At 39.7% G+C, this 26,214-nt stretch overlaps 1 protein-coding gene across 1 annotated transcript in view; it reads right to left on the bottom strand.

Annotated features, from left to right (window-relative positions):
• LOC140729730 (doublecortin domain-containing protein 1-like) overlaps nucleotides 1-26,214 on the bottom strand; it is a 537,877-nt gene that overhangs the window by 312,162 nt on the left and 199,501 nt on the right. The window contains exon 10 of the mRNA XM_073049855.1: nucleotides 2,850-2,942. Coding sequence (XP_072905956.1) covers nucleotides 2,850-2,942 — 93 coding nt within the window. The remainder of the gene's footprint in view (nucleotides 1-2,849; nucleotides 2,943-26,214) is intronic.

The raw sequence follows: 26,214 nt of genomic DNA, 5'->3' as shown, positions 1-26,214 counted from the left end.
GCTCATACGACCATCCACCACCTGCTCCCATGGCTTTGTGTTCCTGACCAGGGGGCTAAAAAGGTGCTACACTTTGCCCAAGGGTGACCTGCAGACTAGAGAGGGAAGAAGAACCTTACACCTCCTTTGTTAGAGTGCTGCTACCCAAACTCTACATGTGGACGTTTAATAATTTTTACACAGAGTGGTGGATGCATGGAGTGAGCTGCCTGGAATGATGGCACAGTCAGATACATTGGGGATACTTAAGAGATGTTTATATAGGCACACAAATGTGAGGGAAATGGAAGGATATGGACATTGTGTAGGCAGAAGAGATTAGTTGGCCATTTCATTTCTAATTTAATTTGTTTAGCACAACATTGTGGGCTGAAGGGTCTGTTCTTGTGCTGTATTGTTCTAATTCAGAAGTTCACCGTTCAGCTTAAGCACAAAAGCTCATCAGAGTTTCAATGGTAAATCAGATCACTTTAATGTCCATGAACTATTCACTTTGTATTCTGTTATTTTCCAAAAAAAAACCTTTGACTTGATGCCCAGGAGCACAGATGCAGATTGTTCAGTGGGGTTGAGACTATATTTTATTTGTCTTAATTGGCGAGCAGTTTGGGCCCCTTACCTGAGAAAGGATGTGCTGGAGAGGGTGCAGAGGAGGTTTGCAAGAATGATTCCAGGAATGAATGGGTTAACATATAAGGAGAATTTGATGGCTCTGGGCCTGTACTTGCTGAAGTTTATAAGAATGAAGGGGGATCTCATTGAAACCTATGGAGTGTTGAAAGGCCAAGGCAGAATGAATATAGAGAGGATGTTTCCTATAGTGGGGAAGTCTAGGACCAGAGGGCACAGCTCTGAAGAGAAGAATGTCCCTTTAGCACAGAGATTAGGAGGAATTTCTTTAGCCAGATGGTGGTGAATCTGTGGAATTCATTGCCAAGGATGGCTGTGGAGACCAAGTCATGGAGTATGTTTCAAGTGGAAGTTGATAGATGCTTGATTACTAAGGAAGTCAAAGGTTACAGGATGAAGGCAGGATAATGGGGTTGAGAGAGATAATAAATAAGCCAGGATGGAATGGTGGCGCAGACACAATGGGCCAAATCACTCAATTCTGCTCCTATATCTTATGGTCTTAGTTTACCAATTAGAGTTAAATTACTGAATTATAATGAAAGGACATCAAATAAATCTCCCCCCTTCCTCTATGCCCCACTCTGACTTTTCACTTCTTCTCACCTACCTATTACATCCCCCTGGTCCCTCCTTCTGGCCCTTTCTCTTATGGTCCACTCTCCTCTCCTATCAGATTCTTTCCTCTTCAGCCCTTGCCCTTTCCCACCCACCTGGCTTCCCCTATCACTTTCCAGCGAGCCTCCTTCCCCTCCCCCCACCTTCTTATTCAGGCGTCTTCCCCCTTCCTTCTCAGTCCTGATGAAGGGTCTTGGGCCAAACATTGACTATTTACTCTTTTCCCTAGTTGCTGCCTGACCTGCGGAGTTCCTCCAGCATTTTGTGTGTTTTGCATAAAATACCCCTTGATGCTATGGTGTGTGACATCAATGTACAATCCTAGAATATCTGACTCCATTACTGAGCCTGCCAAGTCAGCTCAATTAATGTTGAGCAGAATTTCAGATTCACACACTTACATCCATTGTCTCACAGCACAATTCCACAGACTCCATTTCACATTTCTAACTATTGTTTTAATTTATTTAGAGATACAGCACAGACAGGCTCTTCCGGCCCATAAGCCACACCACCCAGCAACCCACCTATTTAACCCTAGACTAATCACAGGACAATTTACAGTGACCAATTAACCTACTAACCCATATGTCTTTGGACTGTGTGAGGAAACCTGAGCACCAGGAGGAAACCTAAGCAGCCATAGGAAGAACACACCAACTCCTTACAGATGGCACTGGAATTGAACTTTGAAGTCTGATGCCCTCTGTAATATCATTGTGCTAACCACTACACTACCCGATTGTGCAATATAACCATTCAGAATTTACCCAAACTCATAAAAGTTACTTTATCTATCCTCTTTCATGTTTTATTTTATAAAAGCTTTCAAACAAATTACTGTCCAAATATGACTTTTTTTTTTCTTTTAAAAATATCTCGAAGTTATATTTTGGAATTCAAACTATTTCTTCTTTAGTTGATATGTAGCTTGCAAATGAAAGTAAAAGTGAAAAGTTTTTTTATACTAAAGAAATTTTATAAATCCCACTTTCCAATATTATAAAGATATGATCATGTAAATTAGGGAAGCATGCATTTACTTATTGAATCAATTATTGTTGCGACTGGTGATTTTTTTGTGTGTGGTTGTACTTCCTTCGCTCATTGTAAAATGCAGCTATTACCTTGGCTGAATGGCTATAAACTACAATATCAAGAATTCTCTTTTTAGTCCAGTCTTCCCCGCCCCCACCAGCTTCCACAAACTCAAGCTATCTGAATAGAGTTAAAGACAAAACTTGGCCTTTCTTGACCCCACATAACTAGCCCTGTTCATATTTCAATCTGTTTGTGTGTAAAGGCAGCCAGTCACATGAAAAGCTAAGCCACCTTCCTCCAACTTTTTTCCAACCATCATCTTGTTAGCCACAAGCCCAGCTTCGTAATCTACAAGGTTTCTTGTGCCGTGAACTTTCCTCAGAATTAGAAAATGCACACCATAAAACATCAGGTTCTCCCTTGTGGAACAACACTGCATTTTTCTTTGGATCGTTGGGGGGGGGGGGGGGATGAGAAGCACCCATTTTTGACCCCTCCCCCACAAGGACTAATTTCTACTTTGTTTGATAGAAAAAGAGCAATAAGAAAACAGTTCTCACATTTTCACTTATTTTATACAGTTCTCCTGTAGCCATGGAGAGGAGGGTTTTGTTCAAGACCTTCCCTGCACATCCATTCAAGGCATGATATACCTAGAAAGAAAAGAATATTTTAGAATTTGATATTCAGCTATGTCTTTAATAATTGCCTTCCCTGCCTTCATATTTATGTTAGTTGCTTGCAATTAGTGAATTTATTTCGACAGATCGAGCCATCTCTGGTGAAATCCCTTGGAAAATTCAGCAACAATTTATATGAATCTTTCAGAAAGTCTTATTGTTTTTACAAATTTGCCACTGTGGCAATTAATTTCAAATAAAAACCGTAAAGCTTACAATTGATTTTCTTTGTTGGGCTCAATTTTATAGTCGGTTCTCAAGGATTTCTATCATGATTAGGCATGCAACATTTTTAACTTAAAATACCTTTCTATTCTGATTTAATTTAAAATTCCTGATAATGTACAAACATTGAAATACACAGTGATGGTGATAGTTACAACGTAAACATTTCACATATCGAGCTGCAGACTGAATATTGGAAAACTCAAGATTAAATGATATAATATTCTGAACAAAACAAAATCTCAAAATATGAATAGTTTTCAAATTGTACTTGCTTCATTGTGTGACTCACATTGAAGAGTAAATTTAAATACCTCAGGTTTCTGGTTTAAAGATTACTTTTCTATAAGCCTTTTTTTTACAAAGCTAAACACGGATCTATATAGCTGCAGAGAGCCAATTTCATTCAATTAGAAATGAAACTGTTTTTATGCTATGCCAAGCCATAATAGCATTTTATGTTCAATGGATGATGCCCTGATACGGTTTATTTGGTTGGAACCCATTCATCGGTGTGAGCATATAATTCAATGAATTTGCCTCTCGATACACAATTTGGCAGAGGAATTCATTTTCTTTCTGTTTGGTAATATGAATGTAATTGTTTGAAAAAGAACTTCATATCATGTATACATTTATATTAACAACCGCAATCGGGCGAAAGACTGATTATGCTAGCATTCATATCTACCCACATGAAACTCCAATGCCCTCTTGCCGTACAAAAGACTGGGACAAATTACTTATTTATATATACAGAACACACTCATAATGGCCAGCTGCAGGTATTTTTGGAAAGTGCATTTTAATAAGCTTCTATTCACTGTGTACAAATGGGGAAGAAACAGTTTACACTATAGAGTTAAACGCATAGGGCTTCCCATTCTACCGGCGAAATCAATCATTTGTCCAGACTGTGGGAGTCAGATTTAGTTAGTGAAAAGAGACCCATATATAAACAAGTCAATAACTCATTGTGAGCTATTGTTGGTCTGAAGCAGTGTGCTTACAAAAAGCTGGCCCACTCTTCTTAGAATGAGTGTCACTATATTCAGCAGTGGGAGAAGTCCCTTTGTTTCTATTGGGTACTGGCTGGAGTTTATGTATGGGAAAGAGAAATGACCGATTAGAGTTCCCCCCTAAAAAAGCCTTTGCCACCATCATACACAGAGCTTAGCCTTCTTTATTTACATTGAACATATTCTGCTAAATGTGAGCAACTCATTTTAGATGTGACATTACACCTACTTACCTCTTTAACACCACTGAGACTGAAACCTACACTTCAACATCGAAATAACTAGCTACACTTACAACAGCGAGAGATTTCCTCAAAAGAAACACACCTCATGCTGGTGCAGTTAAAACAACAGTAATGTCACAAATTTTGAAATTTGATGTAAACAACATGAGAGGCTAACAGAGAAGTTTGACAGTTTGCAATAGTTGCTGGCTAAATTGTTTAACTTTTAAATGCACAATCTCTCTTGGGTTATTGGAAAGTCACTGTATAAATGTGCAGGAAGAAGTAGAATTATCCTTGATTTTCTTGCTTATAATTTTCACCAGTATTTAAATAAGCCATCACACAAATCGTAGGACCACAGCTCATCTATTTACAGACTGGAGAGTAATTTCCTCAAACTACCAGGGGCACACTAATCACAAAATGACCCATGCTGGAGTGGGAGTCTTTCTAACGTTAAATGTTTCATACTTTGCAACAAAAAGCAGAGCCTACATATGGTTAATCTTGCAGAATTATTCAATCTTGCTTAATAACCAACTAGGACAAATTCCTTATTAAACTCAAGAGAGCAACCAAACTCAATTTTCCTTTTTAGAGTAATGATTTTTCTCTTCCTATTTTGGGAGAGCCTAATTCTGAAACTTGCTGCTAGCCTCATGCCTCAACCTGGAAGGTATTTTCAGCCAGAGGCAGTAAAGCACTGAACAAAAATAGAACCCAGATGGAATTTTGCCTCTGTCTTCCTACCTCCCTTGAAGCTATTTTGCTGTCACCTAGTCATCTTAAAACCCAATAAGGAAGAGTTTGCAACTGTGGTGTCAGTGAAAGCAGAACCAGGGAGGAATTCTATATACCGGTAGTTAAAACTATTTTTACTTTGTTTTATATTATCATTATTACCACATCTATTGGTGCAAATTCTTTACAGCACTCTCACTGGAAAAGAAAGAGTTTAAAATAAACACACACAAAATACTGGACCCTTCCCCCAAAATGTCGATTCTTTATTCCTTTCCATAGATGCTGCCTGACCTGCTGAATTCCTCCAGCATTGCGTATGTGTTACTCTGGATTTCTGGCATCTGCAGAATCTTGTGTGTTTAAAATACACAGAATACACAATTTCAGAATCTGCAGAACCCCTTGTTTAAAACACACAAGCATCCCTTGTGTTTAAAATACACAAAATATACAATTCCAGCATCTGCAGAATCTTTTGTGCTGAAAATCTTGAGGAGAATGCACAAAGTGTTGAAGGAACTCTGTAGGTCAGGTAGTATCCAAATGAAGGTTCTTGGCCCAAAATGTCAACTGTTTATTCCTCTCCAAAGAAAAGTTTAATTTATTTCTTAGAAAATACCCAAAATATATTTTTTGACTTATCCCTTTCCATAGATGCTGCCCAACCTGCCGAGTTCCTCCAATGTGTGGGTATTGCAATGGTTGTCCAGTATTTGCAGAACCTCTTGTGCTCAAAATATATTGTGGACTTTCATATAGCTGAATTGAGACCAGAGAATACATTAGAATGGAAGTTGTGCAAGTGAAAAAAAAGCTTCAGGAAAAATACATTTAAAAAGATGATATAATAGAGATTTTAATTTGAAGACCTACAATCCGGAGATTGCTGTTCTGAAAATAATAATTCTGGATTAAAACCAATTCCTTTCTGCCTTATCTGTTGGACTTGTTATTTTTTTTCCCCTGTAGTATAAAGTCTGACCTAGCCTGTGAAGCTTGGAGTTGGCAGCTGTGATTGCAGTGCAGATTTCACACAGTGTAATTACTGCAGTGACACTAGGACTGAGAGGTAGAGAGAGAAAAGACCCTACAGGTTATTAGTACTAAACACTGGGAGGAATCAACGAGAGTCAATGCGTAATTTTGAGGACGATCAAGCCTCATCAGGAACAGCAGGGAGGAAAGTGCTCTACTTCATCATCTCACTCTTCTACTTTTGTTGAAAATTACAGTAATTAAAAAAGAGCTAAGTACTTCTCAGGCAAGGGGTCTTTTTCTTCATCCATCACCTTCTAGTTCAGTGCTGATTTTGCCTGACCTTTTCTGGTGAAGTCTATCAGAGTCACCACGGATCTTTGTTGAGTGCTTCGCTAAAAGCTAATTACTACGCAGCGGATGATTTGTATTGATCAGAAAAGGTAGCGCAGTAAATGAGAGAACCAACACCCAGGCATTGGCAATCGAAAAGTAATTCCTGCCCCATAGAAACCAGCTCTTCTACCTCACTTATTAGAAGCAGCTGTGATGTTTTCAATCGATAGGCAGCGATGGATTGATTCTTTTGACTAAAATCTTTCTTCCGTGATGGGTACAATCAGTGGCCTGGGACATCAAAGGTTCTGATCCGAATACAGTACCCTGGGTCCCTCAGCTTTCTGTTGGCACACAGCCATAATGCTAGAAGCAGTGCGAGCCTTTAATTTTAAATTGAGTTATTGCCATTACTTCAAAATGTGCGGCATTAAATTTTTAGTTTTTATGTAAACAGAGTATCAAAATCATATTTTAAATACAGTTTCTAAGATGATAGGTCTGAATTAAAACCAAGTCCTTTCCTTTCTGTCTTATGTTGTAAATGTAGAGATTGATTTACCACAAGACTATTTCAAAATATTTTTCCTTAAATTGAAAGGATGAATTCTTGAAAGCAAGCACTCTGTAATTCCTAGCCTTGGATATAATACCAGAATCAGAATCAGGTTTAATATCTCCGGCATATTTCATGAAATTTGTTGAAATATCTAAATGTTATTGAATATTAATTATTAAATATTAAAATCATAGGACCAAATATAAATATTTCAAACAATATAATGTTAATTTATTAGATATATTCTCACAGATTCCAGAAATTCAGATGAAAAGCAGAGGAATAGTTAATGTCCACACTAAATATTTCCAATTTTAACCAGTCAGACAGAAGAACTAATTTGTTTAACACAAGTAGGCAAAGGCTGGTTTAAGACATCACAGAAAGGGATGTTGTACAAAAATATTGAAATACAATAATTATTCTAAACTCTAAGGTCTGCTGAGAAGAGACTTTAAATAAAACAAATTCTCTGCAGCTGAAAGATTAAGAAAGTTGAACAAATGAGCAACTGTATGTGTCTATTGATGCCTACCTGCATTGTCTAACCCTGATGTCTGTACCTGGACAGCAAAGTGCTCAGGAGAGGGAAGAAACAACTTCAGACCTTAAAATCAACTTCCTGCCACCGAAGTGAAAGTATCAAAGCCGGCTGAGGTCTCACATAGAAAGAGGCAAGTTGCAGAGGATGTGATGAAGGATCACAAAACAAAATGACTAATGGTCATGAACTTTTAGAACGCCAAGTGTGATTTTAGTCTGCCAGTGAGTATTTTGATGAACTCTGCTTTATAATAGCAATTCCCCCTTTAAGTCTTGAATGCTTCCAGCATGAACACCCGCACCCCTTCATCAGCTGCTTCTGCCTGGTGAGATTTCTGTTTGCAGCCCCTCTATTGACACCATGGTAGGTGTTCATACAACAACATTATTTCCATCAACCAGAAAAGAGTCTGCACTGATATACACTGAAGTGCGCTGTGCTTCACGTCTGTTGATGCTTTATTTTATAAGAATCTAGGCAACAGGAAGTGGGAGGATGAGAGAGAGAAGAAGAAAGAAATGAATGAAAGAGGAAGGAGGAAGAGAGAGAGTTGAGAAGAGAAAGGAGAGAGAGAGGGAGAGAGGGGAAGAGAGAGAGGGAGAGGGAGCAGAGGAAAAGAGGGTGTAGGGACAAAGAGAGTGAGGGGAAGAGAGAGAGAGGAAGGGGTTTAGGAATAGGGACAGGGAGAGAAAGAGAAAAATAGAGACAGAGAGGGAGGGGTAGGGAGAGTGAGAGAGAAAGAACAAGTGTGAGAGAATGAGAGAAAAAGACAGAGACAGAGAGGAAGAGGATGGAGATAGGAAGAGAGAGAGATGGGGGAGAGAAAGAGAGAGATGATATGTCTCAGTGGAACAGTCAAATGTATTTATTCCCCTGGCAAGTACAGAAGTTTTCAGATTTCTATTATTGCATTTCAGACCTTCCAAAGGTATTGACAATAGTTACCTGTTCTCAACAACCAAAATACAGCTCAGGTAAGAATATAATCCATACTATACAAAGTACAATTTTATCCTTTAGTGCTACAAATGGAAAATCTTACTTCTCAAAGGCCTCAAAGGGTGCCAAAGTTATTTTTGTACTAGCACTTTCATTGTAGAAATAGTTCGAGAATCTATTTAATATAACCTTTGTTTCAATATATCAAAGGAAATTTTACAAGTTTGAGAAGACATTCTGTAAGATTAGTGCTACTTTGATTTTGATTTTCATTCCTCCATTGCTAGCTTAGTGTCATATTACTTGGACCTAATTAGGTCAAATACTTTCATGCTAACATAATTGTTTAATTCCAGGCTTTTTCATGTTATTAATCTTTCTTGGTTATTTATTTTCCAGCGATCTTACCTTTTGTTAATCATTTCAATAATCTACTTAGAAGTTTGGTAAATGTCAGCTGCATTTGCCCTTGAACTTTAAGAATAAGGTTCCTTTTTCACCAATGCTAAATTGTTGCAGTACACACAGTGGCCACTTTATTAGGTACACCTGTACATCTGTTCGTTAATGCAAATTTCTAATCAAACAAGCATACAGCCATGGTCAAGAGGTTCAGTTGTGGTTCAGACCAAACATCAGAATGGGAATGAAATGTGATCTAAGTGACTTTGACCATAGAATGATTGTAGGAGCCAGACAGGGTGGTTTGATTATCTCAGACACTGCTGATCTCCTGGGATTTTCACACATGACATTCTCTAGAGTTTACAGAGAATGGTATGAGAAACAAAAAACATCCAGTGAGCGGCAGTTCTGTGAATTAAAATGCCTTATTAATCAGAGAGGTCAGAGGAGAATGGCCAAACTGGTTCGAGCTGACAGGAAGGTCAAATAACCAGGTGTTATAACAGTAGTGTGCAGGAGGGCATCTCTGAATGCACAACATATCAAATCTTGAAGTGGATGAGGTACAGCAGCAGAAGACCAAAAATATACACTCAGTGGCCAATTTATTAGGTACAGGAGGTACACAATAAAGTGGTCAGTGAATGTATGCTGCATTATTTGGTTACAGGGTCCATTGAGTGTTGTTTTCCTTCATTTCAAGCTAAGGTGGCTCCTCAATTGATATTTGTACATTAATTTTTATCCATTGTGAATGGGAAATGAATGTCACTTTACCATCATCTCATTTTCCCCTGTGCCATCCTTCACTCAAAGTTCAAAGTAAAGTTATTGTCAAAGTACATATATCTATATATATCAAAGTCTCTATATACAAACCTGAAATTCATTTTCTTGTGGACATATTCAATAAATTTATAGAGTAATAACCATAACAGAATCACTGAAAGACTACACTAACATGGACATTCTAACAGTATGCAGAAGACAACAAACTGTGCAAACACAAAAAGAAAGAAATAACAATAAATATATAAGCAATAAATATTGAGAACATGAGGTGAAGAGTCCTTGAGAGTGAGTCCATTGATTGTGGGAACATTTCAATGGTGGAGAAAGTAAATTGAGTGATGCCTGGCCTGCTGAGTTCCTCCAGCATTTTGTGTGTCTTGCCTGGATTTCCAGCACCTGTAGGTTTTCTCGAGTTTGTACAGTTGAGTGAAGTTACCCTTTTTGGTTCAAGAGCCTGATGGTTGAGGGGTAAGAACTGTTCATGAACCTGGTGATATGAGTCCTAAGGCTCCTGTACCTTGCGGTGAGAAGAGAGCATGTCCTGGGTGGTGGGGTCCCTGGTGATGGATGCCGCTTTCCTGTGACACACTTCATGTAGATGTGCTCAGTGGTGGGCAGGGATTTACCCGTGATGGAATGGGCCATTTCCACTACTTTTTGGAAGATTTTTCTGTTCAAGGGGATTAGCATTTCCATACCATCTAAATGCTGACCTTTTTCCTTTCCTTTGAATCTATGTGTGAGCTTAAGGGCTATTCATGTTCATATTTTACAGCATCAGACTCAAATGAACTGTTTTATGCAGCTCTCCAATGGTCTTTTGATGGTTAACTGCAGTCACCATTCTTCTTAAGTACAAAGGTAGTTGGTTTACCTCAAATAAAAGCATTAATGTTTTAAGCACCAAGAGACTCCAACATTTGCTAATACTGTATAGAGAAGAAAATACTTATTTATTTAGAGATATAGAACACAGAACAAGTCCTACCGGCCCAATGAGCTGCAATACCTATTTAACTATTACAACTCGAGGCTACAGTGACCAATTAACCTACTAATTGGTACGTCTCTGGATTCTGAGAGGGAACCAGAGCACCCAGAAGAAACCCATACCCTCACGGGCATGAGATACAAACTTCTTACAGGGGGCACCAGAACTGAACTCCGAACTCTGATGCCTTGAGTTGTAATACTATTGTATTAATTGCCACGCTATGTTGGTGTCCCTTAGAACATTATTACCTGTTATTCAGATATCTGTAACACTGAAATACTATTTTCAACACTTTAGATTAAATTTAATGTTAATATCTAAGAATTCACAAGACTGTAAGACATAAGAACAGAAGTAGACTATTCAGCCCATCAAGTCTGCTTCTCCATTCCATCATGGCTGATTTACTATCCTTCTCAACCCCGTTCTCCTGCCTTCTCCCTGTAACCTTTGACACCCTTATTAAACAAGAAACTATCAACCTCCACGTTAGATATACCCAATGATTAGTCCTCCACAGCCATCTTTGTCAATGAATTGTACCGATTCACCACCTTCTGGCTGAAGAAATTCTTCCTCGTTGATGATCTAAAGGAACTTCCTATTTTGAAGCTGTGTGCTCTGGTCCTCGACTCCCACATCAGAGAAAACATCCTCTCCACATCCACTCTATCTAGGCCTTTCAGTTTTTGAAAGGTTGCAAAGAGTTCACCTACCCCTGTCAGCCCCAATTCTTTTAAACAGGCCCAGAGCTATCAAAAGCTCCCCAAACACTAAACCCTTCATTTTGGGATCATTCTCATAACTTCCTCAGGACTTTCTCCAATGCCCGCACATATTTTCTTAGATATCGCAGCCACCACTGCTCACAATACTCCAAGTGTGATCTGATCAATGCCTTATACAGCCTTTATTCTAGACTTCTCAAATTCTTGGTGATGCCTTAATTATCGTTTTTCCTTCAGGTACAAAGTCAATGCCTCCAACACCTATCCCACCTTTGATGTTAGAACAACTGTCCTAAAGACTTTGGGCTTATCCTTTCTCCCTTTTCTAAACAGCGATGCACCATTTTGCCACTTTTTATCTTTGGTGCCAACTCAGTATCCAAACACCACTAGACTATCAAGCTCAGTGCTATCATACTGGAGTTTCCTCTTATACATCCCCGCTATTGAGCACATCTACAAGGAAATCAGCATCCATCATCAAGGACACCCTCCAACCAGGCCACACTCTCTTCTCACTGCTGCCATCAGAAAGGAGGTACAAAGAGCCCTTAGGTCCCATACCACCAGGTTCAGGAACATTTATTACCCCTCAACCATTGGGCTCTTGAACCAGAGTGGGTAAGTTCACTTACCCCAACACTGAACCAATGGACTCAATTTCAAAGACTCTACAACTCATTTCTCAATATTTATTATTAGTGTTTTTACTTTTTTGTATTTACATATTTTGTCTTTATGCACATTGGTTGTTTGTTCATTTTTGTTGTGTGCAGTTTTTCATTGATTCTATTGTGTTTCTTTGAATGTCCGCAATAAAATGAATCTCAGTCATAGATGGTGACATATATGTACTTTGATAATAAATTTACTTTGAACTTTGAACTTCTGTACATCCCTCAAATCCTAGGATGCATCCCATCTGATCCTAGTAACTTGCCTACTTCAAGTCCAGGCATCTTTTTGTAACATATCCACGCTGCCAATGTTAGTGTGTCTAATAATATTGATAACAGTAATCTCCTCTGTTTCTTTACCATACCATACCATTTAGAAAATGTGTAAAACTCATTGTTTAGTTTGGGTTGACAGGATCAGAATCAAGTTTACTATCACTGACATATGTCAGGAAATTAATCGTCTTGTAACAGTAGTACAGCACAAGACATACAAATTACGGTTGGAAAAGTAAATAAATACTGCATAGTATTATAAATTACTACAGGAATATATCATAAATGAATAAATATTGCAAAAGAGAACAAAATAGCGAGATGGGTTCACGGGCCATTCAGAAATCTGATGGTGGAGGGAAAGAAGTTGTACTTGAAATGTTGAGTGTGTGTCTTCAAGTTCCTGATGGAAGTGACAAGAAGAAGGCAAGTCTTGGATAGTGAGGGTGTTTAGTGACGGATGGCACCTTCTTGAGGCACTGCCTCTTGAAGATGTCTTGGAGAGCGAGGAGTGTTACTATTCTGGAGTTGCCTACTTTACCCCATTTAAAGAGTGCCAAGAACTGAAGTAATTCAGAAAGGTCCCCTTCTTAACCAACTAGCGAAAGCAGAAATGAGAATGTGATCCACATTCCTGAGAATAAATAAAAATTTATGAGAATTTGTGTTAGTTTATTGAATTGTGCTGGTTGGTTAATTGGCTATTATAGTTTACTCTTTGTGGTAAGTGTAGATAATTATACAAAGGATTGAAAAAGAATTAATGGACATAGAAGAGAACGAGCAAGAGTGGTATTGGAAAAGTGGAATGGGAGTAGTGAATTACAATATTGGGAGCTGGCTTAGATGTGTTGAGATGGGGGATAAGTTAAGGCTTGCAATGACGTGGATTCACACAGATCATGACTTAATTCAAATTTGCTATTAAATTCATAAAGAGAGAAGGGATTAAAGATTGGTTTTATTAGTCACATGTACATTGAAAAACCGAAACATGCTGTGAAATATGTCATTTTGCATCAACAATCAACACGGTCTGAGGATTGTCCTGGGGGCAGCTCACAAGTGTCGGCACGATTGCAGCACCAACATAGCGTGCTCACATGTCACTAACCCTAACCCCTACGTCATAGGAGGAAACTGGAGCACCTGGAAGAAACTCACAGTGTCATGGGGGAACGTACAAACTCCTTACAGACAGTGGCGGAAGTTAAGTCCCAATCACTGATCACTGGCGTTGTGAAGCGTTATGCTACCTGCTATACTATTACGCTGCCCGATACATTCATGTTGTAATGTTCAAATAAATAGATGGACATTTCAAGCATTTATATTGACATCACAATCTCAATCATTTTAAAATAGTTGTTCATTGGCTTCATTGTTTTAAAGAACAATGATGCTAATATCATCTACTTTTTCCCTCTTGGTCTCAATTCTTACTTTGACATCTCCTTTTATAAGTTCACTTAGCTATCTATTCATCAGTAATGACTTCTAAGACCTCCCATTATTTTCTTTGTCCTGAGGAAAAATATCCCCCAGTTTTGTAATATTAATATTCATTTGCTATCAATGGTATGTTAATGGTTTTAAATTATACACATACATAACAATAGTACATTATGTTGTAGTTGAGTGGCTCGCTGAGCTACTCAACAACATCTACAACCCGAGCCACAAATCTTTTCCAACATCTTAAAGTGCATTATTTTATAAAGCACAGTATAGGCCCTTTGGCCCACGATATTGTACCAAGCTTTTATTACTCTAAGATTAAGTTAACCCTTCCATCCTACAGAGTCCTCCACTTTTCTATCATCCGTGTATCTATGAGTTTCTTAACTGTCCCTATTATATCTGCCTCAACCTCCACCCCTGGGAGGGCATTTCAGGCACCCACCGTTTTCTGTGTAAAAATCCTACCTCTGACATCCTCCTTATACTTCTCTCCAAACACCTCAAAATTATGCCCCCTGGTATTAGTCATTTCAGTCCTGAGAAAGTCTGTGGTTGTCTACTCAATTTATGCCTCTTATCATCTTACGCCGCAATCAAATTGCCTTTCCTCCTCTTTCGCTCCAAAGAGAAAAGCCCTCACTCTCTCAATATTTCCTCATAAGACGTGCTCTCTAATCCAGTCATCATCCTGGTAAATCTTCTCTCTCCTACTCTCTAAAGCTTCCACATCCATCCTGGAATGAGATGACCAGAACTGAACACAGCACTCCAAGGGTGGTCTAACCAGGGTTTTATAGAGTCGTAACATCGCTTTGCGGCTCTTGAACTTAATCTTCACTAATGAAGGTCTACTTGCACGTCATCAGACATGTAACTACACTTTTGAATTCCTGCTGCATTTATTTCCAGTTTGAGCATGCACACGCTGAGCACGTTCACATCTGTCACTGAAAAGGCAGAAGACCTTTTGATCAGTTCCATATCAGAGTATTTTCTGGCAATCTCTGGAAATGAATTCTCACCCGTGCCCTGACAGTCTTGATTTACTAATTCAGCCTCGCATGGTGCATTTGCACGAATGAATTAACTTTTGTGAACTTGTCAGTTTGTTCAGATCAACCTGTATTATATTAAATAGGTGGAATAATCAAATATTAAAACTTGGATTCAATGTGTTTGTCACAAACGAGAAAACCTGCAGATGCTACAAATCCAAAGCAACACACACAAGATGCTGGAGGAACTCAGCAGGCCAGGCAGCATCTATAGAACAGAGTACAATCGATGTTTCAGGCTGAGACCCTTCACTGCGATTACGTTCATTGTGTTTGTGCTATTCTGAACTGGCACCAGATGTGTTTCAAGACAATACAGTTTGAGAAATAAAAATAATGTGTCCCTTTTACAGAACACGATCTTTTTACAGTATCTACAAAGTCAAACTTCAAAGTAAATTTATTATCAAAGTATATACATGTCATCATATATTACTGTACTTTGAGATACATTTTCTTTGCAGCATTTACAGAAAAATAAAGAATACAATAAAATTCATGAAAAAATCTATATATAAACAAAGACTGATGGACAGCCAAGGTGCAAGCAGAGAGAAATTGTGCAAGTAAAAAATGCTAAATGAAGATTAAATTATATTGTGAACATGAATTGTAGATTCCTTGAAAGTGAGTCTGTAGGCTGTAGAATCAGTTCAGGGTTGGGGTGAACACTGATCCACACTGGATCATGAGCCAATGGTATGTGGTCATCTTTGACATGAACCCTGGCTAAACCCTGTTGTTGATACCAGTATCCCATTGAGAAAGCATCATTTCTTTCTTCACATCCTTGCCAGTAGTACAAATTCCAGAGGGTGGTGACCCTAGGGAATTATTTCCTACAGAGAGCTGTGGAGGCCAAGTCATTGGGTATATTTAAAGCAAAGGTTGACAGGTTTTTGATTAGTCAGGGTGACAAAGGCTATGGGGAGAAGGAAGGAGAATGGGGTTTAGGAATAATAAATCAGCCATGATGGGCCAAATACTGTCTAACTATTTTGGCAGATCATATTTCATCATTTTTGATGAAGTAGTAGTTAATGAAGGTAACACTGACGATATAATGTATGAAGGTTTTCAGTACGTTTTGATAAAGTGATGCATAACAGACTTAATAATCAGCATAAAGGAAACTCTGATGACATGAATATGAAGAAAAAGACAAATTGCTGAAGGAATCTGGCAGGCCAGGTAGCAACAATGGAGGGACGTGGACAGTTGACGTTTCTGCTCAGACTCCCAGTGAAGAGTCCGTTTCCCTCCACAGGGTCCATTTCCTTCCTCTGGATCCACCGAGTTCCTCCAGCTGCTTGTATTTCTCTTCACTCCAGATTCCAGTCTCTGCAGTCTCGTGTGTCTGCAGTCTACATGAATATGAAGATGGCTAAGTAGCAGACAACTAACAAACATAGCGAATGGTTATGCTTTGGCCTGGTGAAAGTGAACAGTGGTGTTCCTTAGTTATCAGTCTTGGGATCATTTGCAGATAATACAAAAAATAGGCAGTTATAGGACAGTGCAGCACAGTGCAAGCCCTAGTTTTTTACTTACTGCCTATTCCACCCGCTGGCATTTAGGGCAGCAATGAAGGTCCTCCATCTCTGTCTGGCGCGCTGTTCAAAGCTTCCTTGATCGGGCCACTTGCTTCCTCTCGGTTTTCACTACTGTCAGCCATGTTAAGCCTCAGGTGGAGACTCAGGAATACTGCTGCAGTCAAATGTAGAAGGATTCTTCATTGCTGTTTCCATAATTTTTGTTTTACCAGTCAGAGTTGAAACCCTGAACCTGGAGGACCACTGAAGCATTCAGAGTTTGGCCTTTACCCTTTGATCTATTTGGCATCTGTTTGGCCAAAGTATGAAGACCTGACTCCAGCCAGTATAGCTCTCTGGGTCATTGAAGCATGCAAGTCTCCAGACCATAACAAAGATGTAGTCCTCTTGGAGGCTATGACATTGTACTGACCTTTTAACCTCATCTAAAATCAATCTCACTCTTCCCTTCCACATTGCCCTCCATCCATTTGCCTAGCTCAGTTTCTTGTGTGTCCTAATTAATCTGCCTCTACCACTACCCTGGCAGGGTTTTCCACACACCCACCACTCTCTCTACAAAATAACTTTCGACTGACATCAGCCTCTATACTTCCCTTCAATTCCCGTAACATTATGTCTCTTCATATTAGCCATTTTCACACTGGGAAAAAGTCTCTGGTTATTCACTCACTCTATGCCTCTTACCTAAAATATATCAATCAAGTCTCCTCTCATTTCCCTTCACTCCAGAGAAAAAAGCCTTAGCTCGTTTAATGTATTCCCATGTGAACCACAAACGGGATAGTGATGTACTGCAGCAAGAGATAACCAGGCCGAAGGAGTGCCTGGTACATACAATATAATGCAGAGAAATGTAAGGTGGTGTATTTCTTTACAAAGAAATGAGAGAGGCAATATAGAAAAGAGATGTAAGAGTGAAGTGGCCAGGGAGTAAGTGTGTAGAAATCAAAGTAAATCACAGGACTTCAGAAAGCAAGCACAAGTATGGACTCATCTAAAAGTGCTGAAGCTATGCTGAACCTTTACAAAACACTCCTCAGCTTCTATCAGTCCCACTGCAATCAGGGAGGTGGCTATGGAGCATTCACATCAGGACCACCAGACTCAAAAATAGTTACTTTTTCCAACACCCTCACTCATTAATCCACCCCCCCCCCACCCTCCACTCCTCCATAGACCCCCACCACCACTACTTTATCATTTCCTATCAGTCACGTTATGTACACACTCCTGTGCCTAGCATCACTTTATGAATGTACAGTCAGTCCATGTATATAAGCTAATTTTATATATTTATATTTATTATGTTTTTTATTATTGTGTTCTTTATACTTATTCTGTTTTTTTATGCTGCACCAGATCTGCGTAACCATTTTGTTCTCCTTTCTGGTTGTATGGTGAAGAATGACAATAAACAATCTTGAATCTTGAGCTGGTGCATTCTTCTGGGTAGCATATTATAGGAAAGATGAAAAGTTTTTTCACATCAATCTTCACTGCGGAAGACACTAGCAGTATGGTGGAAGCTCTAGGAGTCAGGGGTCATGGAGAGTAGATTCTTGGGAAACTGAAAGATTTGAAGGTAGATAGATCACCTGGACCAAATGGTGTACACGCCAGAGTTGTGAAAGAGGTGGCTGAAGAGTTCTTGGAGGCCATTAGTAACGATCTTTCAAGAATCACAAGATTCTGGAATGGTTCCGGAAGACTAGAAAACTGTAAATGTCACTCCACACTTCAAGAAGGGAGAGAGGCAGAAGAAAGAAAATTATAGGCCAGTTAGTCTGACTTCAGTGGTGGAGAAGATGTTGGAGTCGATTAATAAGGATGAGGTCTCAGTTTACTTGGAGGCACATGATAAAAAAAAGGCCATAGTCAGCATGGTTTCCAGAAGAGAAAACCTTGCCTGACAGATCTGTTGGAATTCTTTGAAGAAATAACAAGCAGAATAGACAAAGGTTGCCAAATTCCTTCTCCTTAGTAATACCAGTTACACTCACTCCTGCTGCTGACAGTCTCCATTTTCTGGTATATTGGTAGTGTTTGCTACAGTGAAGACTGACGCAAAATACTTATAGGTTTGTCCCCCATTACTATCTCTCCAGTATCGTTTTCCAGCAGTCCAACATTCACTCTTGCATCTCTTTTACTTTTTATATACCTGTAAAAACTCTTGGTATAGTCTTTTATATTATTGGCTACTTTACCTTCATATTTAATCTTTTCTCTTCTTTTTAGTTGCCCTCTGTTATTTTTTTTAAAGCTTCCCAATCTTCTAACTTCCCACTAATTTTTGCTATATTATATGCCCTCTCTTTTGCTTTAATGCTGCCTTTGACTTCCCTTGTCAGCCACGGTTGCCTCATTCTCCCTTTAGAATACTTCTTCATTGTTGGGATGTATCTTTCATGCACCTTCTGAATTTCCCCAGAAACCCCAGCCATTGCTGTTCTGCTGTCATCCATGCTAGTGCCCCTTCCCATTAAATTTGGCCAACTCCTCTCTCATGGTTTTGTACTGCCCTTTACTCCACTGTAGTGTCATAGACACGTAAAGCAAAGGAAAACTACAGCACAGAAACAGGCTGTTCGACCCATCCAGTCCATGCCGAATTATTTAAGCTGCCTAATCCCATCAACGTTTACCCAGATCATAGCCCTCCATACCCCTGCCAGCAATGTACCTATCCAAGCTTCTCTTAAACATTGAAATCAAGCTCTCATGCACCAGTTGCAATGGTAGCTTGTTCCACCCTCCCAGGACCCTCTGAGTGAAGAAGTTTCCCTTCATGTTCCCTTTAAACTTTTCATCTTTCACCTTTAACCCATGACTTCTAGTTGTAGTCCCACCCAATTTCAATGAAAAAAGCCTGCCTGTATTTACCTAACTATACCCTCATAATTTTGTATATCTCCATCAAATCTTCCCTCAGTCAGCTATGTTCCCAGGAATAAAGTCCTAACCTCTTCAACCTTTTTTTTCCATTCCAGTGTAATACTGATACATCTGACTTTTTCTTCTTCCTCTCAAACAGCAGGGTGAATTCTATCATATTATGACAATTATCTCCTAAGGGTTCCTTTACCTTAAGCTCCCTAATCAATGCTGGTTCATTACACAATACCCAATGCAGTACTGCCTTTCCTTTAGCTGGCTCAACCACAAGCTTCTCTAAAAAGCCATCTTGTAGGCATTCTATAAATTCCATCTCTTGGAATCCAGCACCAATCTGATTTTCCCAATATACCTGCATATTGAAATCTCCTGTGACTATTGTAACATTGCCCTTATTACATGCCTTTTCTATTTCCCTTTGAAACTTATGTGGCACATCCCAGCTACTGTTCAAGTGCCTGCATATAATTCCAATCAGGGTCTTTTTACCCTTGCAGTTTCTTAAATCTACCCACAAGATTTCTAAATCTTCTAATTCTAAATCACCTCTTTTTAAGGATTTGATTTAATTTTTTTACCAACAGACCCATACACACCCCTTGCCTACCTGCCCCTTTCAATATAATGAGTATCAGATGTTAAGCTCCCAACTATGATCTCTGCTCAATCACGACTCAGTGATGCCCACAATATCATACCTGCTAATCTCTAACTGCACTACTAGATTATGTACCTTATTCCATATACTGCGTGTATTTAAATATAACACCTTCAGTCCTGTATTCATCACTCTTTTCAACTCTGCCCCCATGTTACATTTTAACACATCCCACCAACTGTGATTTTGCCTTCCCTTCTGCCTATCCTTCCTCACAATCTCAGTACACATTGCATTGAATTGTATACCAAATGCCTCAGACTGAGCCCTATCACTCTGGTTCCCATCCTCCTGTCAACTTCATTTAAACCTTCCCCAAAAGATCTTGCAAACCAACTCACGGGGATATGGGTCCTCATCGGGTTCAGGTGCAACCCATCCCTTCTGTACAAGTCATATTTTCCTCAGAGTTGATCCCAATGATTCAGACATCTGAAACCCTGCCTCCTGTACCACTTCCTCAGCCACTCATTCATCTGTACTACCATGCTATTCCTGCTCTGACTAGCACAGGGTACTGGGAAAAATACAGAGATTACTACCTTGGAGGTTCTGTTCTTCACCCTCTTCCCTAACTCTCTGTACTTACTCTACAGGACCTCTTTCCCCTTTCTACCTATGTCATTGGTGCCAATGTGCACCACGACCTCTGGCTGCTCACCCTTCCTCTTGAGAATTTTCTGCAGCCACTCTAAGACATCCCGGACCCCTGCATCTGGGAAGCGTACACCACCCTCTTGACTCATTTTGGCCATGGTATCTCCTGTCCATCCCCCTAGTTATTGAGTCTCCTATCACTGACTTTGCCCTACCCTGCTGAGCCTCAGGGCCAGCCACGATGTCACTGGCCTGGCTGCTGCTGCTGTGCACTGATAGGTCATCCCCCCTTCAAGCAGTATCCAAAAAGGTGTACTTGTTGCTGAGTGGAATGGCCAGAAATAGACCCTGCACTGACCGCTTACTCCCCTTACTTCTCCTGGTGACCACTCATCTACTCTCCGAAGCCTGCAACCTGAGTGTGACCACCTCAGTAAGAGTGATCATCTATGAAGACAGATTAGAGAAGCTAGGACTGCTTTCTTTGGGAAACAGGCGAGAGTGATGTTATATAAAAGGAGTGGCCTGAATAAAGCGGATAGTGGCAGGTCATTCCCTTTAGTGAAAAGGATGAGGACAAGATTGCAGGTATACAACAGAATAGAAGAAAGTGAGAGTGACAAAAATTGTTATTGTGCTACAGAGTTTCTTAAGTGAGATTGTTGGTTGTGGGAACATCTCAATGGACAAGTGATTGTAGTTCAAGAGCCTGATGGTTGTGGGGTAGTAATTGAATCTGATGGTGCGAGTCCTGAATGTTAGAAAGTATTCTGAAGTGAGGCAAAATTTATTAATTCTGATATCATGTCACTGAGATATTAAAATGGTCTGGTGACTTTGATCAGATTAATATTATCAGAGGGTGCCACGGTAGCGTAGTGATTACCGCAATGCTATTACAGCTTGGGACATCAGAGTTCGGAATTCAATTACAATGTCATCTGTAAGGAGTCTTTATATACTCCCCGTGGAATGTGTGGGTTTTCTGTGGGTGCTCCAGTTTCTTCACAGAGTCCAAAGACATACCAGTTACTACCGTAGGTTAATTGCTTTTTGTAAATTGTCCCGTGATTAGGCTAGGATTAAATAGATCTGTTGCTGTTGGGCCAGAAGAGCCCGTTCTGCACTGTATCTCTAGACAAGATAAATAAAGAAGCTCCACTTGCAGGCTGCTCACAGCACGTCATTGATTGTGTCGTTGACACAAACAACGCATTTCACTGCATGCTTCAACATACTTGTGACTTAGAAGCCGTGACCCTACATCAGAACTGGCCAGAAAGCCGATATAAACCCCTTTCACCTTCTGATGAAGGGTGCCAGCCCAAAAAGTCAACTACTTATTCCCCTCCATAGTCACTACATGACGTGCCCAGTTCCTCCAGCTTTCTGTGATTTACAGCACCTACAAATTCTCTTGTGTTTAGTGTATAGTCTGAGGCAGGAGTCTCTGATTCAGATTCTGAATTATAATCAGAATTATAGAGAGCATTTGAACTGTGCCAAGCCACAAAGCCATGGGTGTACAGAGAGTAGAGCAGTGGGCTTATCCTTGAGTTGCACATTATTGATTGTCAGCGAGGAGAAGGTGTTATTACCAAATGGCATTGACTGTGGTCTCCCAATGAGGAAGTCAAGGATCCTATAGCAGAGGGGGGGTACAGAGGCCCAGGTTTTGAAGCTTGTTGATTAGTATTTAGGGGATAATGGTATTAAACGCTGAGCTGTAATTAATACAGCATTCTGATGTACTGTATGTTTTGCTGCTGTCCAGGTACTCCAAGGCTGAGAGGACAGCCAGTGAGACTGTGTTTGTTGTAGACATACTGTGGCTGTAGGCAAATTGGGTCGATCAAATGTACCCCGAACTCTCACTGCAACCCAGAGCTTGGAAAGATTTGTCAATATACATAGAGATGAACATAGATATACACACATACAGACGTACAGGTGGGGCTTCCGCTAAGATGGCAGCATGCTCAGATGTAGAAGATTCTATGGGGCCAACCAAAGATGGTATTGTCTTTTTTAAGTATACTTTTTTTCTGGACATTAAGAACTTAAAGAACTGCAGGTCTACCCCATCAGCGAGATGCTTATTGGGGCAGAAAGCGTCAGCAAGGTGTTAGAGGTGTCAGTGCATGAAGGACGTGTGCAGTCCAGCAACAAGTGATCACTTCTTATGATCTTATGTCGCTTTTCTTATGATTGCAGGACCTTGTTGGACATTGTTAATGTAGAATGCTACAAGTCCAATTCAATGAGTTATTCCTGAATGTGCAGGTGGATGGTAAGGGAGCTGCATGGCCTCAGTCATCACAAGGCTAAGCATCAAGCCATGGTTTTGCCTGTTTTCAGATTCCCAGGAGAGAAACGTCAGAGTTGGTGTGCTCCACTGGAGTGCCAGAGATGGTGTGGCATGGTGTACACGTTGAAGTTGGCGCTGCCCTCCAGTGTTCCTCAGCAGAAGACAAGCTGTATTGTGTTTGAATCCAGACTGCTGTAACATTCATGGACTCTTTTGCATGCGACTGTATTTTACTGCTGTCTTACATGTGCAATACGTCCTTGTGCTGTATGTGACCATTGGTACTATGTTTTGCACTTAGCCCCAGAATAACACTCTTTCATTTGGCTGTACTCACGGGTATTCATGTATGGCTGAATGATAATTAAACCTGAACTTGAACATGAATAATCAAGTGAGCAACAGGAGGAGGCCACTTCAGCCTGCTCTGCTGTTTAATAAGGATCTTACTGTCAGGAGCTGAATCATGGACCACCCACATTGATCCTGGTCCTGAAAGCCCTGGAACAATACAACTAACACCCTTATGAAAGATTATGATGAACCACCTGGAAGGACAGACACACTAACACCGGCGTACTGGAGGAGACCAACATGAACAGTGTCTCCACCATGATAAAGCAGCACCAACTCCCATGAATTGGTCACGTCATTCAGATGCCTCAGTCACGTCTCCTCAAACAGATCCTTTATTCCCCATTGAAGGAAGGTCAGCGAGCCTCTGGTGGGCAAAGGAAACACTTCACAGCTAACATCAAAATCAGCCTGAAGAAATTCAACATTACATCTAAAAACTAGGAAGACATTTCACTCAATAGATACGCCTGGAGGAAATCTGTTCTAGAGGAAGGTGCAGTACATGAGATGACTACCACTGTGCCACAGAGTAAGTGCAGCAGCTGCAAAAGGAGGAACTGAACAACCAAAAGACCCATACACTGACCACAACCACTCCTTAATTTTGCCCACACTGCACCAGAATATGTGGATCTACAGCCACCTGAAGCCCAGCAACAGACAACAGAACATCATACTCAACTCCAGAGATTGCACTACTGTTTAATAAGATCTGCATTCCACTTGCTCGCTCCAACCTTTTGAACTCTTACTTGTCAGTAATTTATCTATCTCTATCTTAACAATATTTCAAGATTTTGCTCTTCAAAGTGCATCAGAAGATGAGTTTCAAAGCCCATCTGAGAGAGAAAAAATACTTCTAGATTCTCCTAAACAAGCAAACATCCTTTCTACTCACCCAGAGGAGATCCCTCAGGATTTTATTTGCTTCAATCCTAAAGCACAGAAGATACCATCACAGGTAAAGCCCTCCCCATCCTTGAGCGCATCTACTTGGATCATTGTCATAGGAAAGCAGCATCCATTAGCAAGGACGCCCACTATCCAGGCTGTGCCCCTTCTTGCTGCTGCCAACAGGAAGGAGGTCCCACGCCACCAGGTTTAGGAACAGTTATTGCTCCTCAACCATCAGGTTCCTGAACCGACATGTATAAATTCACTCATCCCAATACCGAACTGATTCTACAACCTATGGACTCACTTTCAAGGACTCTACAACTATTTCTCAATATCTATTATATATTTATTCATTATTATTATTTTGTTTTTATATTACTGTATTTGTATAATTTGTTGTCTTTTATACGTTGGTCATTTGTCCATCTTTTAATGATTCGATCAGAATCAGGTTTAATATCACTGGCATATGTCATGGTTTTTTTTAACTCTGCAGCAGCAGTACTTTGCAATACATGATAATAGAGATTTAAAAACTGTGAATTGCAGTAAGTACACATATAGTAAATAGTTAAATAAGTAATGCAAAAATAGAAATAAAAAAGTACTGAGGTAGTATTCATGGGTTCAATGTCCATTTAGGAATTATATGGCAGAGGGCAAGAAGCTGTTCCTGAATCACTGAGTGTGCGCCTTCAGGCTTCTGTACCTCCTTCCTGATGGTAGCAATGAGAAGAGGGCATGTCCTGGGTGATGAGGGTCCTTAATAATGGACGCCGCCTTTTTGAGGCACCGCTCCTTGAAGATTGTGTTTCTTTGTATTTACTGTGAAAGCTCGCAAGAAAATGAATATCAGGGTAGTATATGGAGACATATATGATCCTTGATAATAAATTTACTTTGAACATATATACTGTATAAATAGAACAGAAAACTATTCCTATTTTGCAACAATTTTGTATCAATTGAAGTCAAGTAACATTGTATTTTGGAACTAGGCAATATATCACATGATGATTGCTCTTCATCCTGACTTGCTTTATACTGCCAAATGCATTGTCCCACAAGTGTATCAATCAACCTATTAAATGCTAAGTGGTCTTTAGTCATGACTGAAGGGTCCCTGTAACTGTTGTGCCACAAGTTCTTTCAGTGAGGAATCTTAAGAGCCATTAAGGCAATTCAGCTCGTGTCACTAAAGCAAGAATCAATGGACCTTGTTTCCTGCTGGTTCAAACTGCTTAATTTTTATTACTGAATTCCTCAACAAAATAACTCGAAAGGATAAATTCAGCATGTGGTACTTAAAATGAAATGGCCATAGTATTTTACCTGAATTTGTAATTAAATGCTTGTCAACGGCGTTTAAGTTGGTTTCCTTTTAGAAGTGAGGTTTACAACCATTTAATTGTTTAAAGTTTAAAATTAGGTCCAGGCATTTATGTTTATTCGTTTTTAAATTTCCAGTTGTATTTTGGAGTCAAAATATGCAAATTCCATGTGATTAAAATGCAACAGAGATCAATGGTGATCTAAAGGGAGAAATCAGTCCTATGTAGCTTGGAGATCACTTTATAATAACAATAATAATAACAACAACTTTATTTATTGAGCACTTTTCATACAGATAATGTAGTTCAATGTGCTTTACAATGGGATAAAGCACAAACATAAAAAGAAAATGAACATGAAAATAAAGGTGAGGTTAAATATATAGATTTTGAGGTGATGTTGGAAAATGTCAACTGAGTCTGCATCCCTAATAGTTTTAGGTATTGAGTTTCACAGTTTAGAAGTGTCATTCAAGAAAAGCTGAGCTGACAATTGTCTTTTGAGGGAGTTGTTTAAATTTAAGAGATCGTCGGAAGAAGACCTGGGAGCTCGAGCAGGATTATAAAACCAATGTGAGTCTGTGATGTACTCTGGTCCCAGACCATTGAAAGCTTTAAAAACAAGTAAGAGAACTTTAAAACAAATTTTAAAAGATACAGGGAGCCGATGTAGAGTAGTTAGGATGGGAA

The sequence above is a fragment of the Hemitrygon akajei genome, chromosome 6, assembly GCF_048418815.1.
Source record: "Hemitrygon akajei chromosome 6, sHemAka1.3, whole genome shotgun sequence".
NCBI lineage: Eukaryota > Metazoa > Chordata > Chondrichthyes > Myliobatiformes > Dasyatidae > Hemitrygon > Hemitrygon akajei.
The sequence above is the reverse complement of the archived record's forward strand: the minus strand, read 5'-3'. Positions and strand labels throughout refer to the sequence as shown.